Below are 17,836 nucleotides of genomic sequence, written 5' to 3' on the forward strand. Positions count from 1 at the left end.
AAATGCCTGCAGTGGTTGGGGCTGGCTCAGGCCAAAGCCTGGTGTCAGGTTTCAGGAAGTGGGTGGACACAGCACTGACCCAAGTCAGAGACCTGGCATGCCCCAAAGGCAGCCAAGGCCATGTATGGGCCAATGATGGACAGGGCCGATGGCAGCGCCCAAGTGAAGGGGTATAAACGCTTTGTCTCGGCCACCCAGCCTGTCTTTCCCATTTGTGGTCCCCTCCTCTCCTGTCTGTTCCTCTGCTGTGTCGGGAAAGGCCCAGGAATGGACTGCTCTTTGCTTAACAGAGGCCTGTTCGTACTTGGCCGGTGCTTTTCTTTCACAGGTGGTCGATAAATCTAAGTCTCCACGCAGATGGCAAGGATTCAAGTACTTGAGCCATCACCTGTTGTTTTCCAGGGTGCGTATCAGTGGTGATGGGACTTGAACCCATGGATGCTGGCATAGGACCGGTGTCTTCACCAACGTGGGCAGAGTGGCACCTTACAGCTTGTACTCAGGCGTACAAGTCTGATTTTGGTCACTGACACAATGCTTGATGTTTTTCCTGCTGTCACAGCTGGGGGACGAGAAGGAAGCCCATGCCCAGGCGTACACCCCAGCACAGCTTCACTCTCCTGCTGACAGTGTTCGCTGAGGGCCAGCCATGAGGACTACAGGTCTAATTCTCAACAGGCTATATATCGTGAAGATGAGCTACGTGTCAATGTTTTACCAATATAAGGTACCCAAAGGAGCAGCCAGGTGACAGCTGATCTCCAGACGCTGTCCAGGCCCCTGGGGACCGTGCCACAGCCCCGGTTGCTGGCCACCACTGCTGCCATGGTCAGTGAGACACGGGAAACGAATGAGAGGAGCAAGCCCACAGGGGGTGGACCTCAGGGCGCTCTCAGTTCTTCTGGTTGCAGCTCAGCTGCACTGCGGGGCTCTGGGCAAGCAGGGTTAACACCGCCTCTCCTGGCACAGCGGGCATTCGATACTCACTTCAAACTGACCCAGGTGGAAGAGGGCTGCAGAGCGATTGCCATAGCACAGTGACATGTCCTCAGTGTTGGGTCCTGCATGAGACACTCCCTGCAAAACAACAAGAAGAAGGGCTGGGAGCCTGCGATTCCAGAGCACTCCTCCTTCCAGACAACAGCAGCCCCTAGGCCTCCCATCCGCTGCAGCAGCCTCCTCGTGAGCTGTTTAGAGCAAAGCTGTGATAACGAGGTGAGCGCTCTGCAGGCAGCGGTCAAGTGAGAAGAAGCAGACATTGGCCAAAGGGCGGAACACAAAACCAGACGCTCACAAAACAGAAAACACAAGTTATTATCAATAATAAAAGAAACAGTAAATTTATACATGGGGTACACACAGATGTGACAATGAAAGCAAAGTAAGACAATTAAAAAAAAAATTACTTAACCATAAAATCGGCATGTGTGGCCTAGCGACTAAAGGTCTCGCCTTGAATGCACTGGGATCCCATATGGGCGCCAGTTCTAATCCCGGCTGCTCCACTTCCCATCCAGCTCCCTGCTTGTGGCCTGGGAAAGCAGTCGAGGATGGCCCAAGGCCTTGGGACTCTGCGCCCATGTGGGAGACCTGGAAGAAGTTCCTGGCTCCTGGTTTTGGACCGGCACAGCACCGGCCGTTGCGGTCACTTGGGGAGTGAATCATCGGAAGGATGCTCTTACTCTCTGTCTTTCCTCCTCTCTGTATATCTGACATTCCAATAAAAATAAAATTAAATTAAAAAAAAAAAAATCGGCGGGCCCGGAGGCGTGGCCTAGTGGCTAAAGCCCTCTCCTTGAACACCCCGGGATCCCATATGGGCGCCGGTTCTAATCCTGGCAGCTCCACTTCCCATCCAGCTCCCTGCTTGTGGCCTGGGAAAGCAGTCGAGGACAGCCCAATGCCTTGGGACACTGCACCCGTGTGGGAGACCTGGAAGAGGTTCCTGGTTCCCAGCATCGGATTGGCGCGCACCGGTCTGTTGCGGCTCACTTGGGGAGTGAATCATCGGACGGAAGATCTTCCTCTCTGTCTCTCCTCCTCTCTGTGTATCTGACTTTGTAATAAAATAAATAAATCTTTAAAAAAAAAAATCGGCAAGGGTTAGAAATAACCTTAAAGGTGGAATATCAAATCTCTGGAGAAAAGATGGGAAGTATTCAACACACTACTTTGACAAACAGATGGCCATGAGGAAAAAAAAAAAAAAACAACGCAGTTGGCTCTATAAACCTTTCATTGGATAAATTCCAAAAAAATAGTTGAATTCTTTTCTTTTGGAGACATTTAATTTATTTTTATTGGAAAGTCAGATTTAAAGAGAGAAGGAGAGACAGATCTTTCATCCACTGATTCACTCTCTAAGTGGACACTATGGTCAGAGCTGAGTTGAGCTGAAGCCAGGAGCCTCTTCTGGGTCTCTCACGTGGGTGCAGGGTCCTAAGGCTTTGGGCCATCCTCGACTGCTTTCCCAGGCCACTGGCAGGGAGCTGGATGGGAATTGGAGCAGCTGGAACTAGAACCAGAACCCATATGGAATCCTGACATGTGCAAGGTGAGAACTTTAGCCACTAGGCTAAAGTACCCTTTTTGATCCACACTGTACATGCTGCTGTTAGTCACCTGCGAACTACTGTGGCTCTGATGAACTGTACCACTATGAGTGTGTGTGGGTTACTTAACGGTGGCCCCAAAGTGCAAGAGTAGGGATGCCAGGCCCACAAGCTGAACTCTTAACAGTAGGAAATGAAACTGTAGAAAAGAGAGAGAGCAAGAAATGAAACTATAGGACCCGTCTAAAGTAATGTTGCAGGGATCCGTTTCTCAGCATGACACAAAATCTGGAAGCTACAAGAATAAAAAGTAAAAATGATCACATAAAAAAAATATAAAAAAATGATCACATAAAAAAATATTGTGAGCATTTGGCCTAGCGGTTAGGATGCCTGCCTCCCACACTGGAGTGTCTGTGTTCGAGTCCGGGCTGTACTCCTCAGTCCCTTCTGATGGGTACCCTAGGAGGCACCCAGCGGCAGCCCGGGTTCTAGGTGCCTGTTACACGTGAGGGACACTTGGACTGAGCTCCTGCCTGCTGGCTTTGGCCTGGCGCAGCCCCAGCTCTTGTGGGCATCTGGAAATGGAACAAGTGGGTGAAACGTGCTTATCTCTCTTTTTCTTTATCTGCGTTTCAAATAGAATAAATAAAAATGTATTCATAGTTGAAAAAAAAAAAAAAAAAGCAGTAGCAAAGGTAAAGATTGAACCAGAAAAAGATCTTTGCAACCCATATTACAGGCCAAGAGCTGCTTTGTTTACTTTACCAAAAGTTCCTGGAACTGAACAGGACAGCAGCGAATAATTCAACAGGAAAATATGCAAATGATATTGATGGTTTTTAAGGGAATTGCAAATAGTGCTTAAACAGATGAGGAAATGTTCAAACTCAGTTACAATCAGCCAAGAGCGAACTAAAATTGTACTGGGTGGTTGTCATGATGGCACAAGTTAAGCCTCCATCTAAGATGCCAGAATGCCACATGGGTGCTTGTTTGAGGATTGGGCTGCTCCACCTCTGACCCAACTCCCTACCAATGTGCCTGGGAAAACACAGCCTTTCTTTCTCCCTGAACCACATGGGAGACCTGGAAGAAGCTCCTGGTTCCTGGTTTCAGTCTGACCCAGCTCCGGCTGTTGTAGACATTTGGGGAATGAACCAGCAGACAGAAGGTTCCCATTTCTTTTTCTCCTCTCTCTGTAATCTTTATTTAAAGATTTGTCTATTTTTACTGGAAATTCAGACACACAGAGAGGAGGAGACATACAGGAAGATCTTCTGTCCGTTAATTCACTCCTCAAGTGACCGTAATGGCCGGAGGTGAGACAATCCGAAGACGTGAGCCAATTTGGAGCCAGGAGCATCTTCTGGGTCTCTCACACGAGCGCAGGGTACCAAAGCCCTGGGTTGTCTTCGACTGCTTTCCCTGGTCACAAGGAGGGAGCTGGATGGGAAGCTGGGACACGAACTAGAGCCCATATGGGATCCTAGTGCACGCAAGGCAAGGAATCTAGCCACTAAGCCACTGCTCCAGCCCAAATAAATAAATCTTAAAAAGAAAGAAGCAAACAAAACCAACTGTATTAAGATGTTATTTCCTTAACCTGTCAAACTGTCAAACAGAAATTTTTAAAACACTTACTTTTATTTCTTTCAAGTACTTGAAAAGCAGAGCGTAGGAGAGAGGGGGAGAGATTTTTCCTAACAAGTGGTTCACTCCCAAAATGCCCACAACAGCACAACAATCAGGGCTGGGCCAGGCCAAAACTAGGAAACTAGGACTCCAACTCGGTCTCCCAAGTGGATAGCAATGGCCTAAACACGTGATCTTTCACCTGCTCCTTCCTTCGATGCGTTAGCAGGAAGCTGGATGGAAGTGAAATAGCCAGGATTGGAACCAGCACTCTGGTATGGACACAGAATTCCCAAATAGCGACTTAACCTACTGCATTGCAATGGCCATCCTAGAAAAATACAATTCACAGCAAACTGAGTTGGCAAAGGGGTGGGAAAATGGACATTCTCATTATGTTACTAGTAGCAGTGTAATTAAAAAATTTTTTTTTTTATTTTCCAAGTTTGTTCCCACTTGCTGGTTCACTACACAAATGTCTGCAATAGCTAGGACTGGGCTAGGCTGCGGGCAAGAGCCACAACTGGACCCCAGGCACTCGGATGTGGGATATGGATGCTTTCACTACTAAGCTGTTGCCATAGAATTACTTGAAACAGCAAAATTTAGAGAACAACTTAAATGTTGATCTATAGGAGTATGTAGAAGAATGAATACGTGAGGGAATATCCCAGTCAGAAATGAGGAAGTTCTTTGTGTACCTCCATGGGACAACCTTGAAATGACTCTCATTGAGTGAAGAGGGCATGGTGGTGGACCATGTTTGGAATGTGTGGGGAATTATTTATATTCCTTTGCATCAGCCTCAAGTACTCTGGAAAGGCCTAATGAACAGGACAAGCTCATTGGGCTAGGAGTCAGGGTGGCTGGGGGCATGGAAAGTGAATGGCACGGAATCCTCTTATAACTTCTAAAATATGACCATGTGAACACATGTCCAATGAAAAAAGAAGCAGATATACAAATACAAGTCCTGAAACAGGCTGATGCTGTGACAAAGTGGTAAAGCTGCCACTTGCAATGCCAGTTCCACACCTGGCTGCCCTACTTCCAATGCAGCTCCCTGCTAATACGCCTGGAAAAGCAGTAGAGGCTGGCCCAACTGCTTGGGCACCTGTATTCCTGTGGGAGACCTGGATGAAGCTTCTGGTTCCTGGTTTCAGACCAGCCCAGCTTTGGCTGTTGTGGCCGCATGGGGGAGTGAGCCAGTGGATGACAGATCTCTTCCTAGTTCTCCTCTCTCTGTAACTCTGCCTTTCAAATAAATATATAAATCTTAAGAAGAAAAAAGGTCCTAACATAAGTAGTCTGCTTCAGATATGCAGAAACAAACATGCTCACACTTTGCCTCAAGGGAGGTTAGTTAGTTCTTTCCTAGAAAATCCAGCATCAATACCAAAGGCCTTAAGAAGAATTTGTTCCCTTTGACCCAGAAGTTCATGGTAGGAATTCATCCTATGGAAGGAATCAGGTATCCCAATATTTACATGGAGAGATGCTTGTGTTAGCATCATGACACCAAGCGACTTGCCAACAGTAGATGTGAAACCAAAACACAGTGCCTTCGGTAATGGAACACCGAGCCAGTGTTGGAAAATCATGTTCTTGTGGAAAATTTAATAACGTGAGCAAATGGGCACGATAAATTGTTGAGGAGGGAAAAAGTAGGCTACAAAACAGTAAGTGCAGCATTATCCCTATTTTGTAAAACTGAAAACACATTTTCAGAGGCAAAAAAAAAAAAAAGAGCCTGGCTGGTACGTACAAGCAAAAATGTTAACAGTGCCTATCACAGGTTATGAGATTTTTTTTCACTCTTTATGTTTTCTGTATTTTCCCAAGTAACATATGACTTTCCAAATCAGTTAAACATAACAAATTTTTTTTAAAGGAAATGGCAGCTTTGCAGAAAATTACAGAGAATCATAATTATCAAAATACCAGCAGCATGAAATAGGGAGGCTCATCTGCCTCCAAATCCAGAGAAAACTCTCAAAGCGATTTCTTTATTTGAAAGGCAGTGTTGTACAGACAACGACAGTGAAAGATCTCCTAGACCCTGATTCACTCCCCAGAGGCCAGGAGCCAGGAGCCCTGGGTGCCAGCCCTCACTGTGGCCTCCCAGGGTGCCTGGGAGCAGGAGGCTGCTGGAAAAGCAAAACTAGCACTTGAACCCAGGCACTGTGAAATGAGAAGCAGGTGCTACAAGCAGCAGTAACAACCGTTGTCATAGCACCCACCCCAGTAGATATTTTTTTTCCTGCAATTTTATTTCACTTATTTGAAAAGCACAGTTAGAGAGAGAGATCTTCAATCTGTTGACTGACTCTCCAAATGGCCACAATGGACAGGAATGTACCAAGCCTGAACAAGGAGCTCCTTTTGAGTCTCCCACGTGGGTGTAAAGAGCCCAACTACTTGGGCCATCTTCTGCTGCTGTCCCAGGCATATTAACAGGGAAATGGATCAGAAGTGGAGCAGCTGGGATACAAACAGGTGTTTTCAGGGAATATAGGCAGCAGCTAAACTTACTATACTACACACTGGTCCCCAGGACACAAATCTTAATTTCTTCATCTGACTTTACTTTTTATTGCGCTTGTTTTCCTTGAACAACATCTCATGTGATCACATTTATGATGTGCATGCATAAAGTTGAAGAGATTAGCTCTGAGAAAATAACTATTAAGCCATTTATCACTGGATCATTACATTTAATGGATTTTAATCCTTCAGCAATCACTAAAGCTTATACTATTTAGCTAAATACTTGGTTGTAATACCACAAAGCAGGGATTTTATCAGTTGCAAAAGCTGCTGTTGTTAGATCTGTGAGGTTTTGAAAAATTCACTCCAAAAATTTGAGCACAGGCCTGTTTAAGATACTCTTCAAGATCACATCCTTGGCTTGAAGACCACATCCGTTTCTTGAAGGTCTTGGGATGAAGTCTCTTGAAGAGATATTATTCTACTTTCTAATGGCAGTTGGAGAGTCAGAGTCAAAGGCTGTCTTACTTTTCCTTTGGAAAGATATCTTTTTAAAAAAGAAAACGTTATTTGCTTGTTTGAAAGGCAGAGGTTCAGAGACAGACCTTCCATTTTCTAGTTCAAATGCCCTCAACCCAGAGCTGAGCCAAGACAAAGCCAGGGGCTTGGAGCTCCATCCAGGTCTCCTGTATGCGTGGCAGGGTCCAGGACGTGGGCCATGACCTGCTGCCCCACAGTGTGTGTTAGCAGAAAGCGGAATTGGAAGTGGAGTGAAGCACTGCTCCCAGGTACTCTGATGTGGAATGTGTATATCGCAAGTGGTAAATTAAGCTGCTATGCCAAGCATCTGCTCCAACACGTTCTTTAAAGCCATGATTCCTGTCCAAGACCTAGCTCAGAGATTATTAGCACAATTTAAAAACATTTATGGATTGTCTTTCATGGGGCAGGTGCTGTGGTGTAATGGGCAAAGCCACTGCCACGATGCTGGCATCCCATATGCTGTCAGTTTAAGTCTTGGCTATTCCACCTTCAATTCAGCTCCCTGCTGGTGTACCTGGGAAAGCAGTGCAAGATGGTCCAAGTGCTTAGAAGCCTACACCCATATGGGAGACCTGGAAGAAGCTTTTGGCTCTTGGCTCCTGGCTTTAGCCTGGCCCTGCCCCAGCCATTGCGACCATTTGGGGAATAAACCAGGGATGGAAGATCTCTGTCTCTCTGTAATTTTGTCTCCATTGACAATCTTCAAACTGTAGTTTGCCCAAGCAATGGTCAACAAGCTCATTTTCCTTTCTGATTTGATCTGAGACTCACTGAAAGCTATTACTGTGACTAACGAAAATCCAGCTGTACTGTAGATAAGGAACACCAAGCTCACAGCTTCATCAGTGAGTTAGATGAGGAGGCGCATCCTGTCATTAGAGCTGGCAGGCAGGAGCAAGGCAGTGGATAGGGGTCAGAAAAGTATTGTACAGGGTTCTTTTTCAAAATTTTTATTGCTAAGTGAGAAAATATATATATATATATACATATATATATATATATATACATATATATATACAGAGAGAGAGAGAGAGAGAGAGAGAGAGAGAGAGAAGGAGAGAGAGAAGGAGAGACAGAGAGGAAGATCTTTCATCCGATGATTCATTCCCCAAGTGACTGCTATGGCCAGAGCTATTCTGATCTGAAGCCAGGAGCCAGAAGCTCTTCTGGGTCTCCTGCACGGGTGCAGGGTCCCAAGGCTTTGGGTCATCCTTGACTGCTTTCCCAGGCTACAAGCAGGGAGCTGGATGGGAAGCGGGAGAGCTGGGACCAGAACCGGTGCCCATACGGGATCCCAGAGCGTTCAAGGCGAGGACTTTAGCCACTAGGCTACCATGCCGGGCCCCTGTACAGGGTTATGAAGGAACAGAACAGAATAGGGAGAGTTCACATCAAACACCCTGTTTCAAAATCCAACTGGGGCTGCTGCTGCTGTGGCATAGGGAATTAAGCTGTTTTCTGAAATGCTGGCATTGTATATGACACTAGTTCGAATCCTGGCTGCTCCATTTCTGATTCAGCAACCTGTTACTGTGCCTGGGAAGACAGCAAGTGATGGCCCAAGTACTTGGGCCACTGCCACCCATGTGAGACCTGAATGAGGTTTCAGGCTCTGGCTGCAGCCATTTTAGGAATGAACCAGCAGATGGGAGCTCGCTCTCTCTTTCCATCTCTCCATCTTTGCAAGTTTGTCTTTCAAATAAACAAAATACAAGTGTTGCTGAAGTACACCCCAGATCTGTTGGAGGCACTGTAGAATCCCCAAGCCGGGTCCATTTGCTTGACATGTAGAAAGCCAATCACTGAAATTGGGGTGGTGAAAGGCAGGTATTTACTGCAAAATGCAGAGCAAGGAGTGGGGCAGCTACTGCTTGATTCCTGGGCTTCCTGAGGAGTTGGGGATGAAGGCTCTCACAGATTGAAATTGGGACTGAGAGGTAAATTCCTTGAGTCCTCTGACTAGAACCTTAGAAGGTCCGTTGGATTGCTCCCTCTAACTCAGTGAATTCCTTTTGATAAAGAACAGGCAAGGACCCCATGTGCTAAGAGACAGACAGGAGGCTGGGTTCTGCTTTCGCATGTGGGGTTTCTGTTGTATAGACTGGTCATGTGGTATGGCAGAAAAGGTGCTGCCTACAATGCTGGCATCCTATAACGGGTGCTGGCTAGTGTCCCAGCTGCTCCACTTCTAATTCAGCTCCCTGTTAATGCTCCTGAGAAAAGCAGCAGAAGACAGCCCAAGTGTTTGGGTCCACACTGCACATGTGGGAGACTGAAAAACACTCCTGGCTCCTGGCTTCAGCCTGGCCCAGTCCTGGCAGTTGTAGCCATCGGGGGAGTGAACTTGTAGATGGAAGAACTCTCTCTGTAACTCTTTCAAATAAATAATATTTTTTTAAAAGAAAAAAAAATCAGTAAAATAAAAATTTTTAAAAAGCAATACAAACAAGAGAGAAATGTTGCTGTTTTTCTTTTTCAAACCCAATGCACACATTAGAGACAGAGACGATGCCAGCTCTGGAATTAGCTTCTACAGAGATGTGTTTTGTTCAATGGCTGGGCTGGGAGCCTCTTACCTTAGAGTACAGCACTGCAGCTCCGGCAAAATCTTTCTCTTCAAATTTTCTGTTTCCTTCTTCTCTATAGAAAAGAGGAGCTTTGGGATCCTTTCCCACTAAGTAATCTCCAGAAAGGCTTTTTAAAAACAGTTCATCCTCAGGTCTTTGTGGAGAAAGAAGGGGGGAAAAAAAAGCAGAAATTTGTTATCACAAGGAAAGCTTCCCACCAACAACACTGCACTGGAAACAAGAATGTGGGCCTGCAGAGAGCCCTGGGGCCCGGGAAGCTGCACCTGGGGTGCAATGCGGGGTCCCAGAGACTAGCACTTGGAACTGGCATTTAGAGCCCAGCTGCTAATGTTTATTTTTTTTTATATTTTTTAAATGATTTTTTTTTTATTCATTGATTACATTGTATTATGTGATACAGTTTCGTTGGAACTGGGAGTCGCCCCAAAGCTGCTCATGTTTAAATTCTGTCTCTCATATTCACCAGCCTATAAACCAGGCCTTAGATCACATACCATACAGGAACTGGGAGCAGGGAGGGGATCTGGTGCATCAGTTACGTCAGCGGGACATTTGCATTCCATGTCAGAGTGCCTGGTCTCCATCCTGGGTCTTTTTGACCCCCCAAACCTCTTTCTTTTAAGATCAATGTATTTGAACATCAGAGTTGGAGAGAGTGATATCTTCCATCCACTGTTCATCTCACAAATGGCCAAAATGGCCAGACTGAAGCCAGGAGCCAAGAGTTTCATCTGAATCTCCCACATGAGTGCAGGGGCCCAAGAATCTGGGCCATTCTCTGAAACGTTTCCCAGGCCATGAGCATGGAGCTGGGTCAGAGTGGAGCAGTTGACACTTGTGTCCACATGGGATGCTGGCACTGCAGGCAGTAGCTTAACCCACAGCCTCACAGTGCCAGCTCCCTGGGCCTATTTCTGGTTCCAGTTTCTGGCTGATGTGCGTGCTGGGAGGCAGCATGTGATGGTTCAAGCACATAGCTTCTTGCCTTGTGTGTGGGAGATTTGGATGAGCTCTGATTCTTGCCTTCAGCCTAGTTTTTGCATCCATTTTGGGGGTGAACCAGAAAATGAAAGATCTCTTTCTATCTCTTCTCTGATTTTCAAATGGACTAAAAATAAAAATTTCAAAAATATCTTCTACAGTGGAACTTGGTACAGTACTTCTATGTATAGATATTGAGATATTAATAAAAAATTATTTACTTTAAACAATTTAAAAATAATTTACATTAGGAAAACAAAGTTAAGATCAAATGACTTTATTAATACTAAAATATAACAAATGGGAAAAAATAATAAATGACATAATAATAAAAGTTAGGCAGCCCAGTGCGGCAGCCTAGCGGCTGAAGTCCTCACCTTGCATGCACCGGGATCTCATATGGGCGTTTGTATCCTGGCTGCTCCACTTCCCATCCAGCTCTCTGCCCGTGGCCTGGGATGCAGGCAAGGATGGCCCAAAGCCTTGGGACCCTGCACCCGCGTGGGAGACCCAGAAGATGCTCCTAGCTTTGGATTAGCTCAGCTCTGGCCATTGCACTTGGGGAGTGAATCAGAGTGCAGAAGATCTTTCCTTCTGTCTCTCCTTCTCTCTGTAAATCTGACTTTCCAATAAAAATAAATAAAATATATACATTTTTTAAAAAAATTAGGAAAGATTTTACTGGATTCTATTCTACACTCTCTCCAGGACCTGGTGTTGTGGTGTGACACGCTGAGCTGCCATCTGCAACATGGGCAACATGGGCACCCCATATGGGCACTCCTCCTCTCTGTATTGCCTTGCCAATAAAAATAAATAAATCTCTTTTTTTTTAAAAAAAAAAAAGTTTCTTGGGTAAAATAATGTTACTGTGTGATCTACAAGTCAGTGAAGGATTTGAGAAGAGAAAAAAGCTATTTGGAATAAGTAAAAATAAAAACAAAAATATCAAAAGTTATTTTAATCTTAAAAAAATTTTTGAGAGCCAATGAGGGTGCCCACCTAGTGATTCATACCCAAATGCCCACAACGGCTGGAGATGCGGGTGGGGTCCCTAGGCCAGGAGCCATGAACTCAGCATAGATCTTCTCAACACCCCAACTGGTACTTCACCTGCCAGGCCAGCTGTCTATCCCATTTTAGTAATTTTTAAGTGCACAGTTCAGTGGTGTTAAATCCATTCGTCATATTGTAGAACCTGTTTGTGAACCTTTTCATCATCCCCAAATGAAACTCTTCATTTTTCCCGTTGCGTTGCCTGGTTGCCTCTGTCCCCCTGTCTGTGTGAGTCCCTATTCCAGGCATGGTAGAGTGTAATTACACAGGTGCAATGCTCCCTTTGCACTTGGCTTTTCACCTGGTACAAACTGCTGAAGACACGTGCATGCTTGTAGCATGTATAAGAATTTCACTGCTTTTTGTGTTAGATAATTTTTATGTAAATGACATGTACATATCACAGTTTCATCCACTGATGGATTTGGGTTGCCTCTATTTCCAAATACTGAAAATAATGCGGTTATGAATACTGGTGTATAGATATCCACTCAAGTCCAGTTTTCAGTTCTTTTGGAAGCAAACCCAGAAATGAAACTGCTACACCATCTGGTATCCCTAGAGTTAATTTTTGAGTACTTGCTATGCCGTTTTGTATAATGGCTATGACATTTGACATTCCTACCAACAATGCACAAGGGTTCCAACTCATCCACAGCCTGACACTCATCTTTTTTTTTTTTTAAGATTTAAAAATTTTTATTTGAAAGGCAGATTTACAGAGAGGAGAGACAGAGAGCTTCTATCTGCAGGTTCATTGCCCAAATGACTGCAATGGCTAGAGCTGAGTCCACCCAAGGCTAGGAGCTGAGAGCCTGCTCCAGGGCTTTCAGGGGTGCAGGGCCGCCCACACACTCAGGCCACCCTCAGCTGCCTTTCCAGGCTACAAGCAGGGAGCTGGAATGGAAGTGGAGCAGCTGGGACACAAATCAGCACCCATGCGATGCTGGGAAACAGCCTACTACACCAGAGTGGGCCCCCCCTTTTTTGTTTGTTTGTTTTCTACAAGTAAATTTTTGGAAGACACAAGGTTAGGAAAATGTTTTGCCTTCTGGTTTTGTTTCGCAGTTTCCTCATAATTTTTTTTTTAAATAATCTTACTTAGTTGATTAGGGAACAAAGTGTCAAGGGCTACAGGGTGAAAGTGGGTAATACCATTGTTTCCACATCAATATCATTTTACCCTGTATCTGGGGTCAGGGAAAAAAACAAAGCGAAAAGCCCCACCCAACCTCCCACCCATCCCAGATCCCCAACGGGAGGCGCGCTCTGAGGGTCCTGCTCATACAGTTTTGATAGTTCATCAGTTCTGGATTGCTGCCAATCTCTCAGTTCCAATCGCAATGAATCCTACTCAGAATCCACTGGCTGTCAGTCTCTTCATGGTTGGGGTTCTAAGATCAGCAGTTCAATTGGAGGGATCTCCAAAGAAACTTCATCTGAGATGATCCCAGGCCTGATTCTTGCGCGAGTTTGCTAGTACAGAGTCCGACACCGTCCGTCACACCAATCAGCTTATGCTCATGCTGGTCGTTGGGATTGCTGGGTTCGTTCTGTTTCCAGCCCTGTCTTCCTCCTGAACCAACGGGTGTTGTAGTCCAGTTCGAGCCTGCCCACTTCATCCTTGGTCCTCACGCAAACCGGTTGGAGCTGCAGTCTGGTTGGGGCGACTCCCCATAACCCCCACCAGTTCTGCCCCCTACCCTGGTTCCCATGCTTGCCAGTACACACTGCAGGCTTGTCAAGTCTGTCCCACATCCTGTTTAGCTCTTGCACATGTCGATGGGCATTGAAGCCAAGCTCAACCCAACCAACCTACTATCCAGCCCACACACCTACTGGCAGGTGCCCTTCTGTACAGCCACCCCTGCCCCTGTCCTGGTGTTCGTGCTGTCCAATGAGAGGAGGCAGTGCCCACTATTTCCCTTCTAGGCCACACTCACTCTCAGATTATGCACTCTGCAGGTAGTTCTGGCATTTGACTTGATAGAATTAGCTCCAAGTGCCAGCCTCTGCCAGCTAGTACTGCAGTTAGCCCAACCAACCCTCACCCACTCTAGTTTTTGCTTGCACCAGTCGGAACAGTCAGCCCACCGTGGTCCTTCCCTTATCTAGCCCACATGAGGCCCACAGGTGTAACAGCCCTGCCTATTCTGATCTGCCCCCATCCCGACTCACGCTTTCCAATGGAAGTAGTTGTCCAGCAGGGGAGCCCACATTCCCGTCAGCTTTGCCTCCTCCCCCTGATTATCACATGTGCTGTTTGGGCGCTGCAACCACATCCGGTACAGCTCATCTCACCTTGGCATTCCTTATTGTGTACTAGTATGTGTCGCAACCGAACCTGGCTCGACCCACACTCTGTTCTGGTGCTCGGACTCACCAGCGGGTGATGTGAACAGGTTCAGCCTGGTCTGCCCCCAGTCCATGCCATGTGTATACCAGTGGGATAATTTCCATGGCCTGTTCTGGGCTGTTTCCTATTGTGCTTCTTGCACTTACCTGCAGGGACTGTGTCCTGCCAGAGGAGTTGTCCAGGCTCCTCCATCAGAAACTCCCAGTGCCAGGTTTCGCGCATACCAGTGGGTCCATGAGCCAGCCCTGTTCAGTTCACCTCCTGTCCTAGCAGGAACAGTGGTGTTTCCTGACTGTTCTTCAGCCCAATCTGGTTCTTACTGTTGGATGTTTCAACCCAGCCATGGCTCTTCCATACCCCCATACAGCTTACACATGGTTCAGTAAGGGCTGAGACCTAGCCTAGTCTGTCATACATTTCCCCTGGTCCTGCAGAGCACCAGATGGTGTTGGAGTCTGGCCCGGCTTGGTGCTTCCATTCCCAGTCCACACTTGTGCCGAGTGGGATTACACTCGTATCCTGATCGGAATGCAGCCCCATTTACAGCCCATGCGCTCATTGGTGGGAAACTCAACCCAGCTAGAGTATCCCCTTAGCTGCCCAACTGGGCCTATTCCCAGCCTTAGATCTTGTGAAGGCCAGCGGTTGCTCTGATTCAACTTGGTAGAGCCCCTCTCTTGTCCTGTCCTCTTAGATGATGTGGCTTAGCATCCCTGTCTTATGCAGATCAGTAGGTGCAAGGACCTACTTGGCATGACCTGTGCTCCAACCTGATTTCTGTTGTTTCTTGTGAGTTAAGGTTTGTTCAGCCCTGCCCATTCTGTCTCCTTCCAGTGGCAGCACAGCCCACCCCACATCCTGTTAATGGATGCACTTTCAGGTGCTGCTGCCTTTACCTGCGCTGTTTCGGGTTCCTGCACCTGTGTGTGATGGCAGGTGGCATGGTCACATCTAGCTTAGTCCGTCCCAACCCCAGCTTGCGAGCTAACCAGGGGAACTTGTATTTCCACAGGGTTGGGCCCACACAACCCCATAGAGTCTACCCCCAGACCAAGTTCTCTCGCGTGCTGGAAAGAGTCTTGACCCTGCCAGATGTGACCACTCCACCACTCCACCAAATAGTTGGGTAATGGTACCCATCACTGCCAAAGAGACCCCCATCCATAGCATTGGTGTGGGCTAGTGTGTGAAGATCAGTGATGTTCTAGGCAAACGGGCCATTTCTGTATTCCGAATTGGGTTGGTGTATCTAACTAACCGTAATTGTCTTCTGGGTACTTCCCTCCAAACCACCAGGTCTCAGTCCCCACGCCTTCCTAAAACTTCCATGACCCTGTCACCGGGAATCACCAAAGATTCACTACTCACCTACACTAAAATTGGACTTAGTCATGGGTGTCCCCAGGCAGCAAACATATCTTAAAAAACCCCAGAGTTTGCCGCCAGGCGGCCAGCAGGCAAAGCCTGGCACCACATGGTGCACTGGCCACCCTGGGTGAGGCCGAGGACTCGTTCACTGCCTTGCGGCAGTATCTTTGGCGTGAGCCCCCAGCATTGGGCACGACCTGGCAGGGGCACCCCCACAGCCGCCACACTGTGAGGAGCGGCACTTGCCCCCAAACCCAAGGCCCGAACCCCTCCCAAACTCACCCAGCCGCAAGATATTAGTAGCTGGGCGGAGCTAGGAAGTTTAACCCAGTTCCCAAGTTCCTTCATGGTGCACTTACCCTGAGGAAAGAGCTCTCTTGGGTCCTGGGGGAGGCCGAGGACTTGTTCACTGCCTTGCGGCAGTGTCTTTGGTGTGAGCCCCCAGCATTGGGCATAATTTTTTTTTGTCAAGATTATTACTACATAGTTAAATCCGTATATAGTCATTCTGGGTATCTGTGGGGCACTGGTTCTCAAATCTTTGGAGATACCAAACCCCATGACAGTCAAGCCTCTTGCATGCCTATGTGGGTCTTCAATTAGAGTGGGGAGGGTTAAGGTATGGAGGAAGGTGGCTGGGATAAATGATTCGAGTTTTCTTCTCCTGTGTCCATAGGAAGGAAGAAGAAGGGGTCAGTCATTGCTGTCAAACTGCATCAGCACCCGAGGGTAGGGGAGGGTCATTTGATGACACCTTAGAGACCCGATGTGAGGAAGAATGTTCTGGGGGTGTTACTTGAGGCTGACCAGTTCGCCTTAGTGCAGGAACATGCACTAAACATGCAAAGCTTGACCTGTCCCTTGTATGCATCTGAGTATGTTGTCCACTGCACTGGCATAGGCATGTGTGGACTGAGTTTGGGGACAGGCCAAATTGGACCAGGCTCCAGCACCTGCTGGTGTTCTTGAGAGCCAGGTCGGGGAGTGGAGAAGTGCAGGCTGGGCTAGGTCACAGCACCTGTTGGCAAGTGCTAGTACTGGGTGCGAGTTAAGTCAGACTGAAGCACAGTACCCCGGCAGGCACAAGATCCAGGGCTAGGAGCAGGCCTCGTAGAGTGCTGTAACTTGCTCAGCCAGGTCTACCTCTAGTTTGGCTCTCGCACTCTCTAGTGGGAACTTCAGCCTAGCAGGGCAGTCCCCAGGGTTCTCCTACCATGCCCATTTGCAGTCCTGGATCTCGTGTTGCTGGCAGGTGTTTCAACTCAGCCTACCACGGCCCACTTGCTGTCTCAGCTCTCACTGGCAGGTGTTGTAGCCTAGCCCAGCCAGTACCAGCGGGGCTGCAGCCTTACCTGTCCTGACCTGCCCTGAGCCCTAGCTATTGTGCTCCCCAAGGGAAGGTGTAGCCTAGAAGGAGAGAGTTCACCAAGTTCCCCTACCAGGCCCACTCCTAGCCCCAGACCTCACACGTACCAGCAGGTGCCGCAGCCCTGCTTGTCATGGTCTATATTCTGTCCCCTGCTGGTAGGTATTACAGTCTGGCCCAGCTGGCTCACTCTCAGCCCTGGATTCCACAAGTATCAGGTGAGTTCCATGGTCCAGCCTGGCTCAGAAAATCACCACCCCAAGTTTTCCACACAACTTGTGGATGCTGCAGTCCCACAAAGGCAAGCCCACAAGTCCCCTACAGAATCTGTCCCCAGATTCAGTTCTCTTGCATTCTCACAGGTGCTGCTGTCCTGCCTGACCAGGCCTATGCCCTGCCCCGACATGGGTGGGTACAGTGGCCCAGCCCAGCCAGGCTGGCCCCCTAGCCCCAGCTTCTGCATGTACCAGTGGTCAATGCTATTTAGCCCAGCTCAGGTGTCCTATGTGGATGGGTGCCTTGGCCTGACCCACAAATGCCCTCTGGTTTCCCCTCTTTAAACCAATGTGTCTCAACTCCCCCAACTACCTGAAAGTGCAGTGGTCCAGTCTGTGGCAGACCCCAGAAGTCACTCCTTCCCAATCAAGCATGCCCTCAGCCACTCCCATTCCAATACTTCCCTAGACCCTGTTCCCAGGGCAATCTGCAGCCTCCCCGCCTGGCATACCCTGCCCTTCCCAAATAGCATTTAAAAAAGACAACTATGTTGACACATTGGTATAGTTAACACAGATTTGGCATTAACCAGGCCCAGGATGCCTGCTAGCTATTGGCTGATTCTCTCCCAGCAGTGTAACACTTGCGGTACAAGGCAAACCAGGTAATAATTTTGTAAACAGTTCTT

At 47.6% G+C, this 17,836-nt stretch overlaps 1 protein-coding gene across 1 annotated transcript in view; it reads right to left on the minus strand.

Annotated features, from left to right (window-relative positions):
* Positions 1-17,836, minus strand: part of SMYD4 (SET and MYND domain containing 4) — a 51,592-nt gene that overhangs the window by 16,303 nt on the left and 17,453 nt on the right. Inside the window, exons 3-4 of the mRNA XM_004593963.2 lie at positions 9,794-9,938; positions 988-1,077 (exon numbers count right to left, since the gene is read on the minus strand). Of these exons, the coding sequence (XP_004594020.2) occupies positions 988-1,077; positions 9,794-9,938 (235 nt within the window). The remainder of the gene's footprint in view (positions 1-987; positions 1,078-9,793; positions 9,939-17,836) is intronic.

The sequence above is a fragment of the Ochotona princeps genome, chromosome 17, assembly GCF_030435755.1.
Source record: "Ochotona princeps isolate mOchPri1 chromosome 17, mOchPri1.hap1, whole genome shotgun sequence".
Lineage (NCBI taxonomy): Eukaryota > Metazoa > Chordata > Mammalia > Lagomorpha > Ochotonidae > Ochotona > Ochotona princeps.